The 17,018-nt window shown below is 43.2% G+C and overlaps 1 protein-coding gene across 6 annotated transcripts in view; it reads left to right on the top strand.

The window, feature by feature from the left end:
• The window catches only part of LOC126488637 (utrophin-like), a 164,943-nt gene that overhangs the window by 121,790 nt on the left and 26,135 nt on the right, over positions 1-17,018 (top strand). For all 6 annotated transcript variants that reach the window (XM_050122251.1, XM_050122254.1, XM_050122253.1 and 3 more), the window contains 4 exons: positions 10,485-10,577; positions 12,128-12,205; positions 12,552-12,644; positions 15,559-15,731. In XM_050122251.1, coding sequence (XP_049978208.1) covers positions 10,485-10,577; positions 12,128-12,205; positions 12,552-12,644; positions 15,559-15,731 — 437 coding nt within the window. The remainder of the gene's footprint in view (positions 1-10,484; positions 10,578-12,127; positions 12,206-12,551; positions 12,645-15,558; positions 15,732-17,018) is intronic.

The following is a 17,018-nucleotide window of genomic DNA, read 5'->3' as shown; positions in this document are numbered from 1 at the left end:
TAGCTGGAAAGAAATTGATTATTACCCATAGAGCAGTTTATGCATTTTTGCACATATATTTAATTCTTTTTCTCTGCCTGCAGACTTGGAGCTCTATGAAATCTCTTTTGAACTGATTATGGTCCTGTGTGTTTTCCTCCAGGAAAATATGCTAGGAAAGTCTTTACCCCAGGCTAGCGCTATATTTTGCTTAAGCATTATCACTCCATCTTCTTGGAATATTGTCTTTAAACATGTGGAGCACATTAGCAGCCACGAGCTGTTTTCCCCCTGATCTTTTCCTCTCCTCCTTTCTAGTTTTCCTGAAGCTGACATGATCTCAGAGGCCTGGTTGCCTCTTTTTCTTTTATAGGGTATTCCATTGTTAATTGCACTTTAAAACATTGGAATTGTCTGGATTTAAGATGTGTAGTGTGAATTTTGATCTCTGTTGACTTTCAGGCCCTTGGCATTATACGTCCCTACATTTTCTCCTAATTTTTTGTGCTTTGCAACCGCCTCCTCATTCTGTTCTAGTCACACTGTCTGTGTCTCCCATGGGGTGGCCTCCTTTGGCCTTTGTGCCTGCTTCCTTATCCATCTTGTTCTAGCTTCTGGTCCTCCTTTTTGCCTGAGCTGAAATGTCATATAGTTTTGAATATTTTTTTCTGAGATCACAGATGTGGGCAGATATGTTCCATACACTCAAAGTGTTACCACTTCAGTTAGCTATCATTCAAATAGGTGCGCATTTTTGTTACCAGATAATACTAAGATCCATGAGGGATTTGTTTCTTTATCCCTCTCTCTCTGTCTCTGTCTCTCTCTCTCTCCTCCCTCTTTCCTATTTTTCTCTTTTTTTTTGTTTTTTTGAGACAGAGTCTCTCCACATAGCCCTGGCTGTTCTGAAACACACTATGTAGGCCAGGCTGGCCTCAAACTCACTGAAATTTGCCTGCTTCTGCCACCTGAGTTTTGGGGTTAAAAAGTGTGCACCATCATGCTCAACCTGAGAGATTTTTTTTTCAATGTACACACCTTTTTTTTTTTCTTTTTAAGACAGGATTTCTCTGTGGAATAACCCTGTCTGTCCTGGAACTCACAGAAGTTTACCTGCCTCTGCCTCCCAAGTGCTGGGACTAAAGACATGCACCACCACATCTGGCTTATCTTTTAACATTTAATGAGTATCCACTGAGTATTAATTGGTTTATTAAATAAATGAGTGACAATAACACAGACATATATTTAATATGCCTAAAACCATGTGTTCAGAAAACAGAGACAGTTCTATTGGAACGAAAGGAATAACATAATGCGTGCAGAATACCTTGAGTTGTATTGTTCATGAAAATGATACATAGGTTGAAATTTTTACTGTATTTATTTACTAAAAGTGAAAGTCAGGGTTGGAGACATGGGCTAGAAGTTAAGAGCACTTGCTGCTCTTCCAGAGCCCCAGGTTTGGTCCCCAGAACCACATGGTTACTCAGTACCATTTGTAAGTCCAGCTCCGTGGGATCCGACCGTAGGCACCACGGCATGTATGTGGTGCACACACATTTGGCACGCAGAACACCCCCCCCCCACACACACACAATAAAAGAAGAAAATCTTAAAAATAATCAAGTCCAGCTACACAAACTTTCTTTTTCATTCTTCGACACTGGAATAATTGTTAAAAAGCCACTTGGCTCTTATACATACCATTCATTTCTTTTTTGTTCAATAGAATTCTTCAAAAATTATTCATTTATATATTTTATGTACATGAGAATTTTGTTTGCATGTACATCTGCACAGCAAAAGAGGGCATTGCGTTTCATGGGGCTACAATTAGAGATTGCTATGACCTGCCATATAGGTGCTGGAAATTGAACTTAGGATCTCTGGAAGAACGGCCAGTGCTCAGCCATCTCTCCATCCCTCAGTAGACTTCTTCATCTTGACACTTAACTAGTTAATTCATAGTGAATGAAGCAGACTTAAAGCTTAAAGTTGGTTCATTTGTTTCCTTGGTCAGAGATAAAGGGCTTGATCATATTGAACAATATGGATCTAAAACTACCTTTTACTAAGAACTACGTATGGCTATACAGACACTAAAAAAAAAATCACTCATCAGAGGCCATTCAATTTGTATGTTTTATGTCTGTCTGGTCATGGGCAGATGGCTGCCTATATTATATATGTATATAGCTACAAATCTTTGTCAATATGCCATTGAGTCTCAATGTTTCAGAGCCTGGGGACCCTGAGAAACAACACACACTGAGTAGTCAAGGTCTGGAGTTGTGAGAGGTGAAGAACCCAGGAGAAAGTGGGTGCTTAAAGGGTTAAGAAACACTTGTTCCTGGTGTACCATTCCTTTTTATGTTCTGAAGCAAACTGTGAGACAGTTTTTAAAGTAACCATCTTTTATCCTTTGATCCATTATACCCCCTCAGTCATTGTTACCTGTCTCGTATTGTCCAGAAGTATTGTTGCATCAATGGGGAAAATGTACATTATGACTACTTAGAAATGTTAAAGGAAAACCTACGAGGTACCATTTCCTTGGGAAATCTCTGCTCTCTGCCACACTTCCAAATGGAAACAAGTCACATTAGGCTGTGGCTCCGTTTGTAAAATGCAGTGTTTTGGACTCTGGCTTTCGCACTCTCATTTGCATGTGGGCTCTCCCAAGGGAGGCCGCGAAGCTGTTGGGAAATTTGTCCTGACTTTGAGCCTGCATTTTCTTTGGCCCTCTTTCAGAGCTGCTCATCTGGCAGAGCCGTGAGGCTACAAATTATGGATGCTCCTTCATCAGGGTTGTTAGGGGGAGAATATGCAAACTGGAAAATGCAGGGCATTGTACGTGTTTCTGCTTTTCTCCTTTCCAAAGACAATTTCCCATAGGTTGCAATTCCAGACTTGAAATTTTTATGGCCTGAACGTGAGGCAGGCTGTGAGGCATTTATCCCAGATATACGTAGGCATTGCTACTCACGTGCGGTCACCGTTCATACGAAGGGACATGAATGTGAGTCTGTGTGCTGTGTTCTGCTCTTTGAATCTTGGCAGTCAGTGGTCATATACATAGGAGGCAGAAGATGCTTCAGAGTGTGTGGTCATGGCTGGGATCACTGTTTCCCTCTTGTACATGGGCTATCTTCTGTGAGTCTTGTGAGGACCGCTGCAGGCTTCCTAGAACCTGTCACTTCATGTCAACACAGCTAATTATTTTAAAAGCTGTACACACACTTCTTAAAAAGAAATTTCAGTTTTTACCGATTCCCCAATACCAATGAAAATAGCAAACATAAAATACACTCGTTATTCATGATCACCATCTTTAAGATACTTTGGGCTGGGAGGTGGTGGCACATGCCTTTAATCCGAGCATGGGACTCAGAGGTAGGTGGATCTCTTTGAGTTCGAGGCCAGCACAGTCCACAAGAGCCAGTTCTAAGACAGGTTCCAAAGCTACAGAGAAATCCTGTCTCTGTGGTGGGGGTGGGGGAAGATACTCTGTTAGTGCTGCCTCCCTCCCTCCCTCCCTCCCTCCCTCCCTCCCTCCCTCCCTACCTTTCTTCATTCCTCCTCTTTCTCTCTCTTTCTGCTTGAATTCTAATTGATTTTTTAATTAAAAATTAGGCTTGTTTTGTTTAGTGTGAGTCTGTGTGTTTATGTGCTCACATGACATTGCCTGAGAGTATGCTGATCAGAAGACATCACGTGGAATCAGTTCTCTCCATTGATCATATGACTGCTGCCACTGAATACAGGTTGTCAGCCTTGGCGAATGTGCCTTTGGATAAAGGCATTTGAGCTGCTGGCTAGCCCCATATGACTTCGTTTGTTTGAGACAGGATTTCTCTGTGTAACAGTCTTAGCTGTCCTGGAACTTGCTTCGTAGCCCACGTTGACCTTGAACTCATACAGTTCTACCTGCCTCTGCCTCCCAAGTGCTGGGATTAAAGGAGTGTGTTATCGCTGCTGGACTCCATTTGATGTTTGTAAAATGTTGTATTCTCGTTTATGTATGTGTTCGTTTGTTTGTTAAGGGTGTGCGCCCCCCACCGCTGGGCCCATATGACATTTTTAAAAATCTCATTCTCATTTCTTGGTGTATTGTGTGAGAGCACAGCCTGTCATGCGCCTGTGTGTGTTTGTCCGCGTTTCTGGTCACAGAATTCACAATTCCTCAAGAGACTTTCTGTTGACTAAGCCTGTATTTCATTTGGATAAGGCCCGCCCCATGTGGTGATTACCTGTCATTCACCCTGTGACTCTGTATGCCTGTAGACAAGACTTCTCTGCCTGGTGCTGTTCTAGAAAATTACAAGTGTCAGGAGGCTGCAGGGGCTAGTTCAGATTTCCAGCTTCTCTAGTAAACAGGAAGTTCTGCCAAACAGTGACTCTTAATTCCTATGTGGTCATGCTGGCCTGGCGTAGGGCCTGGAGCATCTGCTGACTCTCCGTGTGTGAGAGATGCTCACCAGACATGCTACACTTCATTGTCTCTTCCCTGTGTGAGAGCCCAGTAGACATGTTTCCCTCCATTATATCATCCCATGTGTGATAGCCCATCAGACATGCTTCACTTCTTTATATCATCACATGTGTGATAGCCTGTCAGACATGCTTCACTTCATTGTCTCTTCCCGGTGTGAGAGAGCCCAGGAGACATGTTTCCCTCCATTATATCATCCCATGTGTGATAGCCCGTCAGACATGCTTCACTTCTTTATCATCATGTATGTTAGAGCCCAGTAGACATGCTTCACTGCTATGTCATCACGTGTGTTATGAGCCCAGTAGTCATGTTTCACATCTATGGTGAAGCTTTCTCCCGACACCTGCCTCCCCTTTCCTCTTGTTTGATGATGATTGTTGGCTTCTTTGCTCGCACCGTTTTAAATCTAGTTGCAGGCACGTCCCAGGAGCTAGCATTGATGTTAGGTTCCTCTAATAAAACAGTGAACCTAGCCAGGATTGGTATTGAGACTGTTCCAAGAAGTACTGGTGGAAGGGCTGTGAGAGTGAGGGCCAGTCCCTGTGGATCCCAGGGGGTCACTCCAGGCCTTACAGCAACTGTTATCATGTTATTTTGCTATTTTCTGTAAAAGAAAAGTGAGAGGCTGGAGAGATGGCTCAGTGGTTAAGAACTCCAACTCCTCGTCCAGAGCCCTCAGTCTTGGTTCCCAGCACTCACAACGCTGCTTACAACCAATTCCAGGAGCTCTAATGCCCTCATCTGGCCTCTGTGGGTACTGCACATATATGGTTCACAGTCCACATCAAGGCAGACACCCGTCTGCATAGAATAAAATAAAAATAATTTTAAAAAGCAAAATGGAACACAACTTTATCTTCTCTCCAAGTTCAAGACTGTTCTTCTGCACCCTTTTCTGCTCATTGGGAAGCAATTAAAAAGGCCTCTTCTGAACGGGGAGGGTGATGTGAACTTGGCCTTTCCTCAGGGCTAAGGCACAAAGGAGGGATTCACCAAGTATTTGTCGGATTGAATTATTCAGCTGCATGTTCTCTGCCAGAGAAGTTACTGCAAGTCAGTCCTTGCACAGATTTAAATGGTCAAGATGAATCAGTTTCTGTTTTTATTAAAAGATGACTTTTGACTTTTCTAGACCTTTTCCCAGAGCCGATGTTTACGGCTCACAGCATAAAAACACCAGGAATGCTTTCCAGTGTGGTGCCGGGAAATGCATGTCTCAGTTTAGTACAGGGTAGAGATTTGTCTCTTCGCTCTGGGGAGTTACTATCCATCTACATCTACAGCATCTGTATCTACATCCGCATCTCTCTCTTTCTCATCCCAGCAACTGCTCTGCACTCCCCTGTCTATCCCAGTTCTGTGCCTGGTAATATTAGTTCGCTCAAATGCTGAGAACACGGATCGGGAGCCGGGTGTCGTGGGATCAAATCCTGGTTCCGTCACACACTTGTTACGCTATCTTTCTATCTCGCTTTATTCACTTATGAAATGAATATTCCCTTTAGAACGCCATTAGGAAGGAAGAATGCATATTAAATAATGACTGTAGATCTGTATCGTTCTCAGAACTTACCTGTGCACACAGTGAGTGTTGGTTACTTCTGTCTTAAAACATTTCACTATTCTCCTGCCTGTTTTTGTATAGTCTTTACATTAAAATTATGTTTATATCTTTTAGGTGGTTAGAAAGGAGCAGAATATTATTTTATAATTTATGGAATCTATATGGAATTTCAATTTTAGTATCCATGAAAATTAGGACAAAGTTGCTATTCCAGTTGGCTCACCCGTTCTTGCAACAGAAAATTGAGTAGTTTCAACAGAGACCACACAGCCAGCAATGGCTAAAGTCCGTACTGCCTTGTCCTGTAATTTATACAAGCACAGTTCTGATCCCATGTATAGAGCGCTTATACACAAGCTACTTTTATTTTTTAGGTTGGGAGAGGACATGTTCTCTTATTTTTATGGAACATTTGTATTTGCATTTTTTAGGACTCTTTAGTGTTTTATAGTGACAAACCATATGCATGGTGTGTGTGTGTGTGTGTGTGTGTGTGTGTGTGTGTGTGTGTGATAGAGCGTGCACGAGAGAGAGAGAGAGAGAGAGAGAGAGAGAGAGAGAGAGAGAGAGAGAGAGAGAGAGAGAGAGAGAGAGAGAGAGACAGAGAGAAGGTTTTTTTTTTTTTCTTGCAGTGCTGGGGATTGAATCCTGAGCATTGTATCTGCTAGGCAAATCCCTTATCTGCTGGGCTCTTGCTCAGACTGTTTTTGAACTTTCTATGCAGACCTCAAACTTGCAATTCCCCTGACTCAGCCTCTTGAATGCTGGGATTGTAGATGCATGCCATGGGTATATGTATAAATTTTTTCCAGTGCATTTTCAGTCTGTGTTCTATTGATAAAAATTACGCATACAGGCAGGTGCCGAATTTCTAATTCTCATGACAGAACCTTTCTCAGTGGAGTTAAATGTCTTTAAAATGACCAAAGACACCAAATAAGAAGCTGCTCAGTCTATAGAGCGAGTTCTAGACTAGTGAGACCTTTCCTCAAAACCAAACAAAAATGAAAACAAAAGCGAAAAGCTGCCAGAAGGAGAAGAAGCAGCTACCTTATGTGGTGCTTCTGATGTTCAAGGAAGCTCATTTACATCGTATTCTAAGGCAGTGGTGTAGTGGACAGTGTGCAGAAGAGCAGGTGAACAGCAACACCTGTGTGCAAAGGCCAGCGATGAACTAGTCTCAGGGAGAGGAGTTTAATGTGTTTCATCTTTCAGATTCTAGGGGTGGGTGGAGACTAGTACCGTTGTTTAAAGACGGATGACATGCTGACAGAAAACTTGTCTGGCCCTTGGCAGAGGGGTGCTTGTGCTGGGGACCTGGATCCAGGGCTCAAGAGCTCAGCAGAGCACAGAGGCACCTTTTAATTGAGGAGGTCATGTGTGAGTTAGGAACCACAGATTTTGATGGCTTCCGGGTGAGAGTCTAGGCACTTCACTCTGTCCCCGGGGAGCTGGAGCGTGAATCTAAATTAGTCTTAATATAGAGGTAAGTGCTGAAAGATCAGAGAAGCAGAGTAGCCAGCCACTAGAGTTCTTAGCTCTCCAAATGCTCAGATCAAAGCGGCAAGATCCCGTTCCTAGGAATCCTCAGACTGAATACGGCGAGCGGTGAGCGTCTGTCTTTTCCCCTGTTATAATCCTCTCTCCACCCAGCCTTGTCCCTTTCTGTTTCCACCTCTCTAGTGCTGGGATTAAAGGCATGTGACTCCCAAGTACTGGGATTAAAGGTGTGAGCCACCATTGCCTGGCTGTTTCTCTTTTAGACTGGACCAACGTCGTGTAGCCCAGGGTGGCAGAGATCCGTCTGCTTCTGTTTACCGAGTGCTGGGATTAAAGGTGTATGCCACCACTGCCTGGCCTTTATGGCTAACTAGTGGCTAGCTCCACAGTCTGATCTTCAGGCAATCTTTATTTGTTACAGGACAAACAAAATACCACCACAGGGAGCCCTATCACCCTCCTTGTCTGCCGTCCTGCAGGGATTTGGAGCTCCTTCATTGAGAACTGACAGTGTACGCCAATAATGTCATCACTGCTTATGCTGTGTGTGAACGTCGGGAAAGGGGTACATGCTCACGACATGTTCCATATGGTTTGTCATCAGTGTTAGTTTGAAATTGGGAAACAGAAGAGAGAAATTTAGCTGTTGTTACTGTAAGCCTACATTTAAAGGAAAAAGAGCTTTGCTCAGCCTTGCGTGAGTGATTGGCTTCTACAGGGACAGGACTGTCTTCATCTTTTTTCTAACAGAATACTCCAGAGGGGACTTTTTTTTTTAAAACACGATTTTTGATTGCTTCTTTGGGAATTTCACAGCACGCACCCAACCCCACTCATTTCCCAGCCCTTCCATATCCGCCCTTTAGAGGGAGCCCTTCTTAAACTTGTTGCTAATGAATCAACTGTCTGGATGTGAGGTAACAAAGAGAGTGTGCCATAATGCCACCTTTTAGAAGTCTTCGTTTGCAACGGAGCATTCATGGCTTCTGGGTGAAACACAGGTGTGCTCTTCTGCCTTATTCTTATGTGAATTGTTTTTGAATGGGAAAGGTTCCCACAGGCCATCATTTCTGTGAATTTGGGGCTGAGAAGGTCTTTCATAAGTTCTCTTGGATATTGTTGAAATTTTATGGCTCTTTAGGAAAAAGATTTATTTTATGTGTCTGAACGTTTTGCCTGCATGTGTGCATGCACACTCTGTGTGTGCCTGCTGCTTGAAGAGGCCAGAAGCAGGTGTTAGATTCCGCAGAACTGGAGTTGTATATAGTTGTAAGTCACTGTGTAGGTGCTGGGAACTGAACCTGGGTCCTATGCAAGAACAGTGTTCTTAAACGCAGAGCCATCTCTCGAGCCTCAGCAGTAATTTTTATAACAATACAAAATAGCTCGTGATATAACTGATAATAGAGATTGATTAACCATTTGAGTTTTTAAGAAACAGTTAAGAGTGTAAAGACCAGCTAACATAGCTGAAATCTGTGGATAGTTCAGAGCAAGGCCTGTTTGTGTATAAGGGCATTAATAGTCATCCGTAATTATGTCTGATATGAAGAAAATCCTTGCATTTGCTTTATTTTATAAGCCTTTTCATGGTGCTTTGTTGGTATTTCGGAAAGTGCCTTTGAGTTGGTGGAGGTTAGTGGACGAAACTCATCCTGCTTCCTGGACCTTACCTGATTGATGTCTATGTTCCTTTGCTGCATTAAGACCTGAGCGGGCACCGAGTTCTTTGGTGGCTGGACTGCACTCTGGGAAGTGAGAGTGGGGTTAGGAGGGGAGCCTTGAGGCCAGGCAGCTAGCAACGGCTTGTCTGCCCTCTGCTTTGTTGGTAGGAGTTGCAAGTCTTCAGCTTTTATTGCTTCTGGAAAGTGGCTTCTGTGTCCTGCTAATCTGCGTGTTCTGTAATCAGCAGAGATAATCTCCATCCCTGTCGCAGTGGCAGCCTGGAGAGTGAGCTGAGTTTCGGAGATAGGAAGGACCATCTCATTCGCTGTTTCTGTAATGAGCCATACCTTCCCGCTCCAAGCCTATGAGCTTTTAAGACACATGCTAAGAATCCTTAGTTGATTGCACATGATAGCTGTTTAAAGGCGAGGAGTGAGTCAGTAGGTGGGGTACGGAGGGAATGCAGTGTTTCCCTTCCCCTTTTATCTCAAGCTTAAAGTCTTGCTTCATATGGAAGACGTACTTTATAAAGTGAGGAGTAAAAGATACAGTTATTGAATATGAAATCTCTATGACTGGCAGGAAGGACTTTTAGTTCTGAATATTTCATATAAAGGAACAACATCATTGAAGACCATTACAGACATATTACATCATGCTTTGCGACGTTTTAGTACATTCTCACATACCATTATACTTTCTGATATTTAAAAGAAAATCTTTAAAAGGTGTCTTAAGGGAGGTTAGGTAACTGAGCTAGTCTCTTCACGTAGTTCTTGGTGAAACTGGGTTTGAAACCGAGGCTCCTGATTTTCTGAACAGAATCTGCCTTCTTTTAAAGCCTTCACCCTGCCACAGGAAGGCCAGATCTGTGGACTGGGGTTTCCCTGTGTATTTATCAGGGAGGGATGATACTGCTTGTCTATCTTAAGAGCTCTGTAAGCTTTGACAGCCTAAGCACTGGACTGGGATTGAACAAAGCCAAAAGTATTGTAAGAACATGTGGAATTCCTTTTTGTTTTTATTTTTTTACATTTATATATTGATTAGCATGCACATACACATGAATGCGCACACTCAGGCCATGGTGCACCTGTGGAGTTCACTAGACTGCCTGTGGGAGTTTACTCTTTCCACTATGGGTGTCCCAGGGCTTGAACTCGGGCCATCACAGCCAGCAGCAGCAAGTGCGTCTGCTTCCTGAACCATTTCACCAGCCCCAGCACATGGAATTTCTGATTCTGAAGTAACCATTATTTGACTTCTTCTTTATTGCAGAGTGGGAAACCACCGATCAGCGATATGTTCTCAGACCTCAAAGATGGGAGAAAGCTCTTGGATCTTCTAGAAGGCCTCACAGGGACATCATTGGTGAGAGGACACTTCTATTTTTCTCAGACAGGTTCTTGTGTGCTTCAGGCTGGTCTCAGACTAACTGTGTAACCGAGGATGACCTTGAACTTCTGAGGCCCTGTCTCTCCTCCTGAGCACTGAGTTTGCAGGTGTGTGTGCTACCACACCAGGCTTGGGCCATGCTGACATTGGAACCCAGGGCTCCGTGCACGCTAGCACCCGAGCTACTCCAGCCTGTAAGAGAGGACATCTTTGAGAATGAAGTTGATGGAACATCTCTAGTCGTTCCTGATATCTGAAGTTCCACTTTGGGTACTGAGTCGTGAAGGCAAACAGAAAGCAGAACTTTATATACAATGCTCTAACTGATGGTTGGATAGAGTGGTGTGTAGCTTTTCTTCAGGACTCTATTTTCATCAAATATAAAGTCACTTCAGATGCTTATTGCCCTGTATTTGGGGACTTAAAATAAAAGGGGGAATGAATTCATAAAGAGAAGATTATGCTTTCAGATGTGAGAATGTAAAGACAGCCTCACTTAATTGTAATTTAATAAGCAATTAAGAAATAGTTGTTTCAGTCTCTCTCTCTCTTTCGTGTTCTGCCTGCAAGCCAGAAGAGGGTACCAGATCTCATTACAGATGGTTGGGAGCCACCATGTGCTTTCTGGGAATTGAACTCAGGACCTCTGGAAAAGCAGCCAGTGCTCTTAACCGCTGAGCCATCTCTCCAGCCCTCAGACATTATTATTTCTATTCCAGATTTCAGCATTTTTTCCATGTTTCTTTTTTTCATCACAGCTAGATCTGTCACTCTGTGTGTAAGGCTCTCTGTCCCACCAGTGACAGTGTCTCTTATGTCTTCACTAGTGGTGACAGTATTTTACACTAGCGACAGTATTTCTATAAAGTCATAGAGAGACACACTGCTGAAGATGAGATTTTATTCCCTTGCCATAGCCTGAGTATCACATGCTCTGTCTGCCATCCTGGCAGAGGCTGGGCACCTTCAGGGAAAACCTGGTGTCTCTCATGAGGGTTCCTGGCCGGAGAGGTGGGAGGAAGAAGCTGCCTAGCTTGTCATACACTAGGTGTGGACTCTTCTCATGTGACCTTGAGTTTAGAACAGTATCTTCTTGCTCAGTTGTTCCTCCTTGGTCAGGATAAGGCAGGTACAACTTCTCTGGTACTTTTATGCCTCCGGAGAAGTTTAGATAGAAGAGGCTTTCTCTGACAGAATTGATTCTCAAATATGTCTGTTTGCCTCTTTGAGTAGCGAGGGCAATATTAAAAACTCCAAATCCCCGCCGCGTCCTAAGCTCTTCAAGCCTCTGTCTCACCTGGGACAGGAAACTGCCATGCCTGTTTAGAGGGTCCCTAGGAGATTTCAGTGGGCTCACAGGGTTAGTCAGCCATTATCTCATCTTGTTAGTGAATTTGCATCCTGTGGTACCCAGACTGGTGACATGGACCCTGTCCTGCTGTTCTTGCTTGCATTTTTTTGTGTCAGACTTTGTCAGCCTATGAGAGGATGTGGCATCTTACTTGCTTTTCTGTTTCCTTTTCCAGCCAAAGGAGCGTGGTTCCACAAGGGTGCATGCCTTAAATAATGTCAACCGGGTGCTGCAGGTTTTACATCAGAACAACGTAAGCAAACTCTGGGGTTCTCTGCTGCTGGGAGTGGTATTTACCGTGAAGCCCGCTGGCTGCAGTAATCGTCGGCAGGAGCCGATTCTTGGAAATGTTCCTTTGTGGTAGAAATTCTGAACTTGTTCTGTGAGTGAAGGCTAGGTCAGGTGGCTTGTCTGATGCTCTCATTGATCTGCAGTATAACTAATACACTTTTGAGTTTTTGCATTGATCCCGTTCCTGAAATGAAATTTCTATCCTCATTGCTATTGCTGTACAAATGTCCTAAATCAAAAGCCAGTGTTCTAGGCAGACATAGTCCTCAGAGTTGCATTTGTTATTTTTTATTATTTTGTTCTGACAGGTGGAATTGGTGAATATCGGGGGGACTGATATCGTGGACGGAAATCACAAGCTGACGTTGGGGTTGCTATGGAGCATCATTCTGCACTGGCAGGTGGGGAAAGTTCCAGTCACTTCTCAATAGACTTTGAAAATGTACTGGTTCTCTAGTCATTGTCTACAGCAGCCAAATCAAAATCCCACAGTGCTTGGCTTGAACAGGACACATTGATTGCCTCGAAATTCTGAGGTCTGTAAGTCCCAGACCCAAGTGTCAGAAAAGCTGATTTCTTCTTCCCAGGAACTCTGGGGGAGTCTGGTCCTTGTCTATCCTCACTGCTAGTTTGCTGCAAAATGGGGTGTTCTGGCTTGTGGAAACTTAGCTGCTGTCTTCATGACACACACCCTGCGGCTTTCCCTTTGTTCTTTGGGGAGGACACCAGTCACGCTGTGTTTAAAGGTCATCTTCCTCCAGCATGACCTTACCTTACACAGTTCTGTGTGTAGTAGCCCTACTTCCAAATAAGGCCCAGTTTTAGATGCGGGCCACAGGACTTTCGCGTCTGACTCTCCAGACAGCGCTGTCTAACTTACACCAATTCCCGATAGAAAGTGTTGGCAGCTTGATCTAGATTTGGGGCAGAGGAGAAAAAGGGTATCTTCTATTTAATTCAGAAAATTGCCTTACATTCAGACTTGAAAGAGGTTGGAGGAATAGTCTAAGGAGTTTCCAAATGCCTTTCATTCCGATTCCCCAAATGTTGGCAGACACCTGCTTTACCTTAGCTCACCCTGGCTTTCTCTCTCTCTATGAATACTTTGTATGCCCTTTTCCATGTAAAGCACCAAAGTGTGCTTTCCAAACTTTTGTGTAAAAACATGGCCTTTTTACTAAAATTAACAAACTCTGCTCTATAGTCCCAATAGCATTAACATAAAAGTGTAAGGTGTGTAATATTACCGTTTGTTACTTTATTATCCCAACATCATTAAAGTCAGGAAAATGATACTGAGATAATAGTTAGGTGTGGGTCTCATGGAGCTTTGGTTAACTACCTCAGTAGTATACGCAGGGGAGTGTAGCTCAGCGATGGAACGCTTGCCAGTATTCCTGGGGTCCTAGGTCAATCTCCCACGAGCAGTGGGGTAGATGGATGTAGTGAGATTTCATTTGTGTTTTAATAAGTAAAGCTTGCATGAAGATCAGAGAGTGAAACAACCCCGCTGGTCACCCTTACAGACCAGGCAGTGGTGACACACACCTTTAATCCCAGTAGTCACACTAGTTTGCCATAGAACCAGGTGGTAGTGGTGCACGCCTTTAATCCCAGCCGTAGAGAGGAATATAAAATGGGAAAAGACAGCTCTTAGACACAGTCTCATTCTGAGATTCCTGAAGGCAGTATTACCATTTTGGACTGAGGTCAAGGTAAGAGCCAGGTGCTGGCTGTTTTGCTTTTCTGATCTTCAAGTTGGACCCCAGTATCTGTCTCTGGGTTTTATTAATCATGCTACAGATAGAGGGAGGGGAGACAAGGTGATGAATCAGTTAAACAGTGGTTCAAGACCATGAGTGATCCTCATTGGTTTTCTCTCTCTCATCTCTGTAACATGGGGGTACTTTCTGAATCTTTCTTTGCATTTCGTGTTGTTGAAGTTTTTGGAGAGCTCTGAACTGCTACTTTGTAGAATGTTCCCGGGAGTGACTCTACTGACCAGCAGGTTAGATTCAGGTTGTTCATTGAGTAGAGGTGTTGCAGGAAACATGCTGAGTTTCCTCAGTCACTGTGTCAGGGGCATGTGCTGTCCACTCACTTTCTCTGGCCATGTTTACTTAGGTTAAGGTAGGACCACTTCCATCCATCTATCCACCCACCCATCCACCCATCATCCATCCATCCATCATCCATCCATCCATCCATCCATCCATCCATCATCCACCAATCTATCCATCCATCCATCATCCATCCATCATCCATCCATCCATCCATCATCCACCAATCTATCCATCCATCCATCATCCATCCATCATCCATCCATCCATCCACCCACCCATCTATCCATCCATCCATCCATCCATCCATCCATCCATCATCCATCCATCATCCATCCATCTATCCATTCATCCATCCATCCATCCATCCATCCATCATCCATCCATCATCCATCCATCCATCCATCCATCCATTTATCCATCCATTCACCTGCCCATCAATAGATAAATTATGAACTTCTGTATAGGTTTATCATCTTTTGCTAATATTCATCCTGACGTGGCAGTTGTCATAGATTTGGCTCTTTCGGATCCCTTACATTGGCTAATGGTATTTCTGATGAGTCTATTCTCCATCATTCTTTGAGATCTTCCCTTATATATATTACTTTAGGATAATAATAAAACATTAGTTCTTTAGTATCAAACATTATTATGATTTTTATTGCTCTCAGGAAAATTGCTTAATTCTCTGATTTTGTAGTCAGTCAACACGCTTCTGCTCTTATTTGTGGAGAAAATTAAATTTGTATTTTGTTTTTATGGAAAAGCCCTTGCAAATTAAAGATATTAAAATATGACTTTTTCATAGCAATGAAAGAAAAGTTCAGTATAATTAAAAAGTGCAAATATTACTTAAGACATAGAACTGGGTAATGTATAGAAAATTCTACTACCCTAAAAGACACCTAAAATTTATCTTTCCATTCTTTAAAGTAGAAATTGGAAATAAAATAAATGCTAATTACAAGCTCCATAATATTTGATTAGTCCAATTTTTGTTTTTTTGTTTTTTTTTTTTTTGCTTGTTTTTCAAAAGAGGGTTTCTCTGTAGCTTTGGAGCCTGTCCTGGAACTATCTCTGTAGACCAGGCTGGCTTCAAACTCACAGAGATCCGCCTGTCTCTGGCTCCTGAGTGTTGGGATTAAAAGTATGCGCCACCATTGCCTGGCCAAGTCTAATATTCCTTATCCAAGAACTTCACTGAAGGAAAGGTTACGTTATAAACAGATGTGTGTGTGTGTCCCCCCCACAGGTGAAAGATGTCATGAAAGATGTTATGTCAGATCTGCAGCAGACCAACAGTGAGAAGATCCTGCTGAGCTGGGTGCGACAGACCACCCGGCCCTACAGCCAAGTCAATGTCCTCAACTTCACCACCAGCTGGACCGACGGGCTCGCCTTCAACGCTGTGCTCCACCGGCACAAGTGAGATGCCCTTCGGCTTATAAATCTCTGTCTCCTTTGTGTCCCCTCCACTTCTCTTCTCCATAACCCCATCCTCTATCTCGGTACCCTCACGGCTCATGTTCATTAAAATGTTAAGGAAAAGCAATGTAATAGGAGATCAACCACTGGCTAGTCCTTTAGGACTCCAGGGCTACAGTGCAGGGTTCATGCACTCCTACACATTTATAAATTAAGAAATGTAAGATAATTGACATAGTTCAGTCCCACTCATTTAGCCCTAACCAGTAATATGTACAGAGACTTGTGTGTAGCTTTTGTTCTTATAGCAGAAGGAAAACTCTGTTTATTGTGTTACCCGCATTATGAAGAGCTACACCAATTTTCTTATGAAAGCTCATAAGCAAGATTCTAACATGTCAATAAGAATATGATGTAAAAATAGCAATTACATCCCAGAAGAATAAGCGGCCTGAAATAACTTTCTAATAAGAAATGAAGGCGGTGAATACATTGCTGTGAAGTGTAGTGGGATAATCACAGTTTGCGTTGAAGGTGACAACCTAAGACTGTGCTAGGTGTCTGAGGATGATCTCATGTTTCATCCTGGAAGCGTTAGAGCCGAGGAACAGAGGGACAGTGGTGACGCAAACCTTCCATCCCAGCGCCCAGGAGGCAGAGGCAGGCGGATCTCTGTGAGTTCGAGGCCAGCCTGGCCTACAGAACTAGTTCCAGTACAGGCAGGGAAACACAGAGAAACAAAACAATCAAACCAACAAGATAAACTGAGAAAGCGCTCTCTTGTATAGAGAATGACCTGGTAACCAGTTGAGCTGATATTGCACATTAACGGGGGCGTGGGACAGTTGCTTAACTGTGTGCTATTATGTGCCTTGCTACACAATACCCTCCAAATAAATTCTGTGCACATTAAAGATTAAATGCAAAAGGCAGGCAAATCATATTATGTTTCGTTGCTATTATGAATTATTAATTTTCTCATTTAATTCCCTGAACGTTCCTGGCTGATATATATACAAATGAAGGACACTTTTCTAAACTTCCTGCATCTTAGCAAGTTTGTCTCTGTACACTATAGGCTTGGGTTTCTTCGTTTCATACTTTATTCTGTTTTTCCTCTTTGCTGGTAGGCTGCTAGATTGTGAAGTAATCATGGCTAGGTTTAGAATATCCTTGAGATGTGGTATCCTTTCCCCGTGCCCCTCCTCTCTTATTCTTCACTGCCTCTGGCTCTGCACATAGCATTGATTCAAACTAGAGACAGTGAGAAGAATGATTCGCTCTTGA

Source organism: Alexandromys fortis, unplaced genomic scaffold, assembly GCF_014885135.2.
Source record: "Alexandromys fortis isolate MF-2015 unplaced genomic scaffold, M_Fortis_MF-2015_v1.1 scaffold_215, whole genome shotgun sequence".
Lineage (NCBI taxonomy): Eukaryota > Metazoa > Chordata > Mammalia > Rodentia > Cricetidae > Alexandromys > Alexandromys fortis.
The sequence above is the reverse complement of the archived record's forward strand: the minus strand, read 5'-3'. Positions and strand labels throughout refer to the sequence as shown.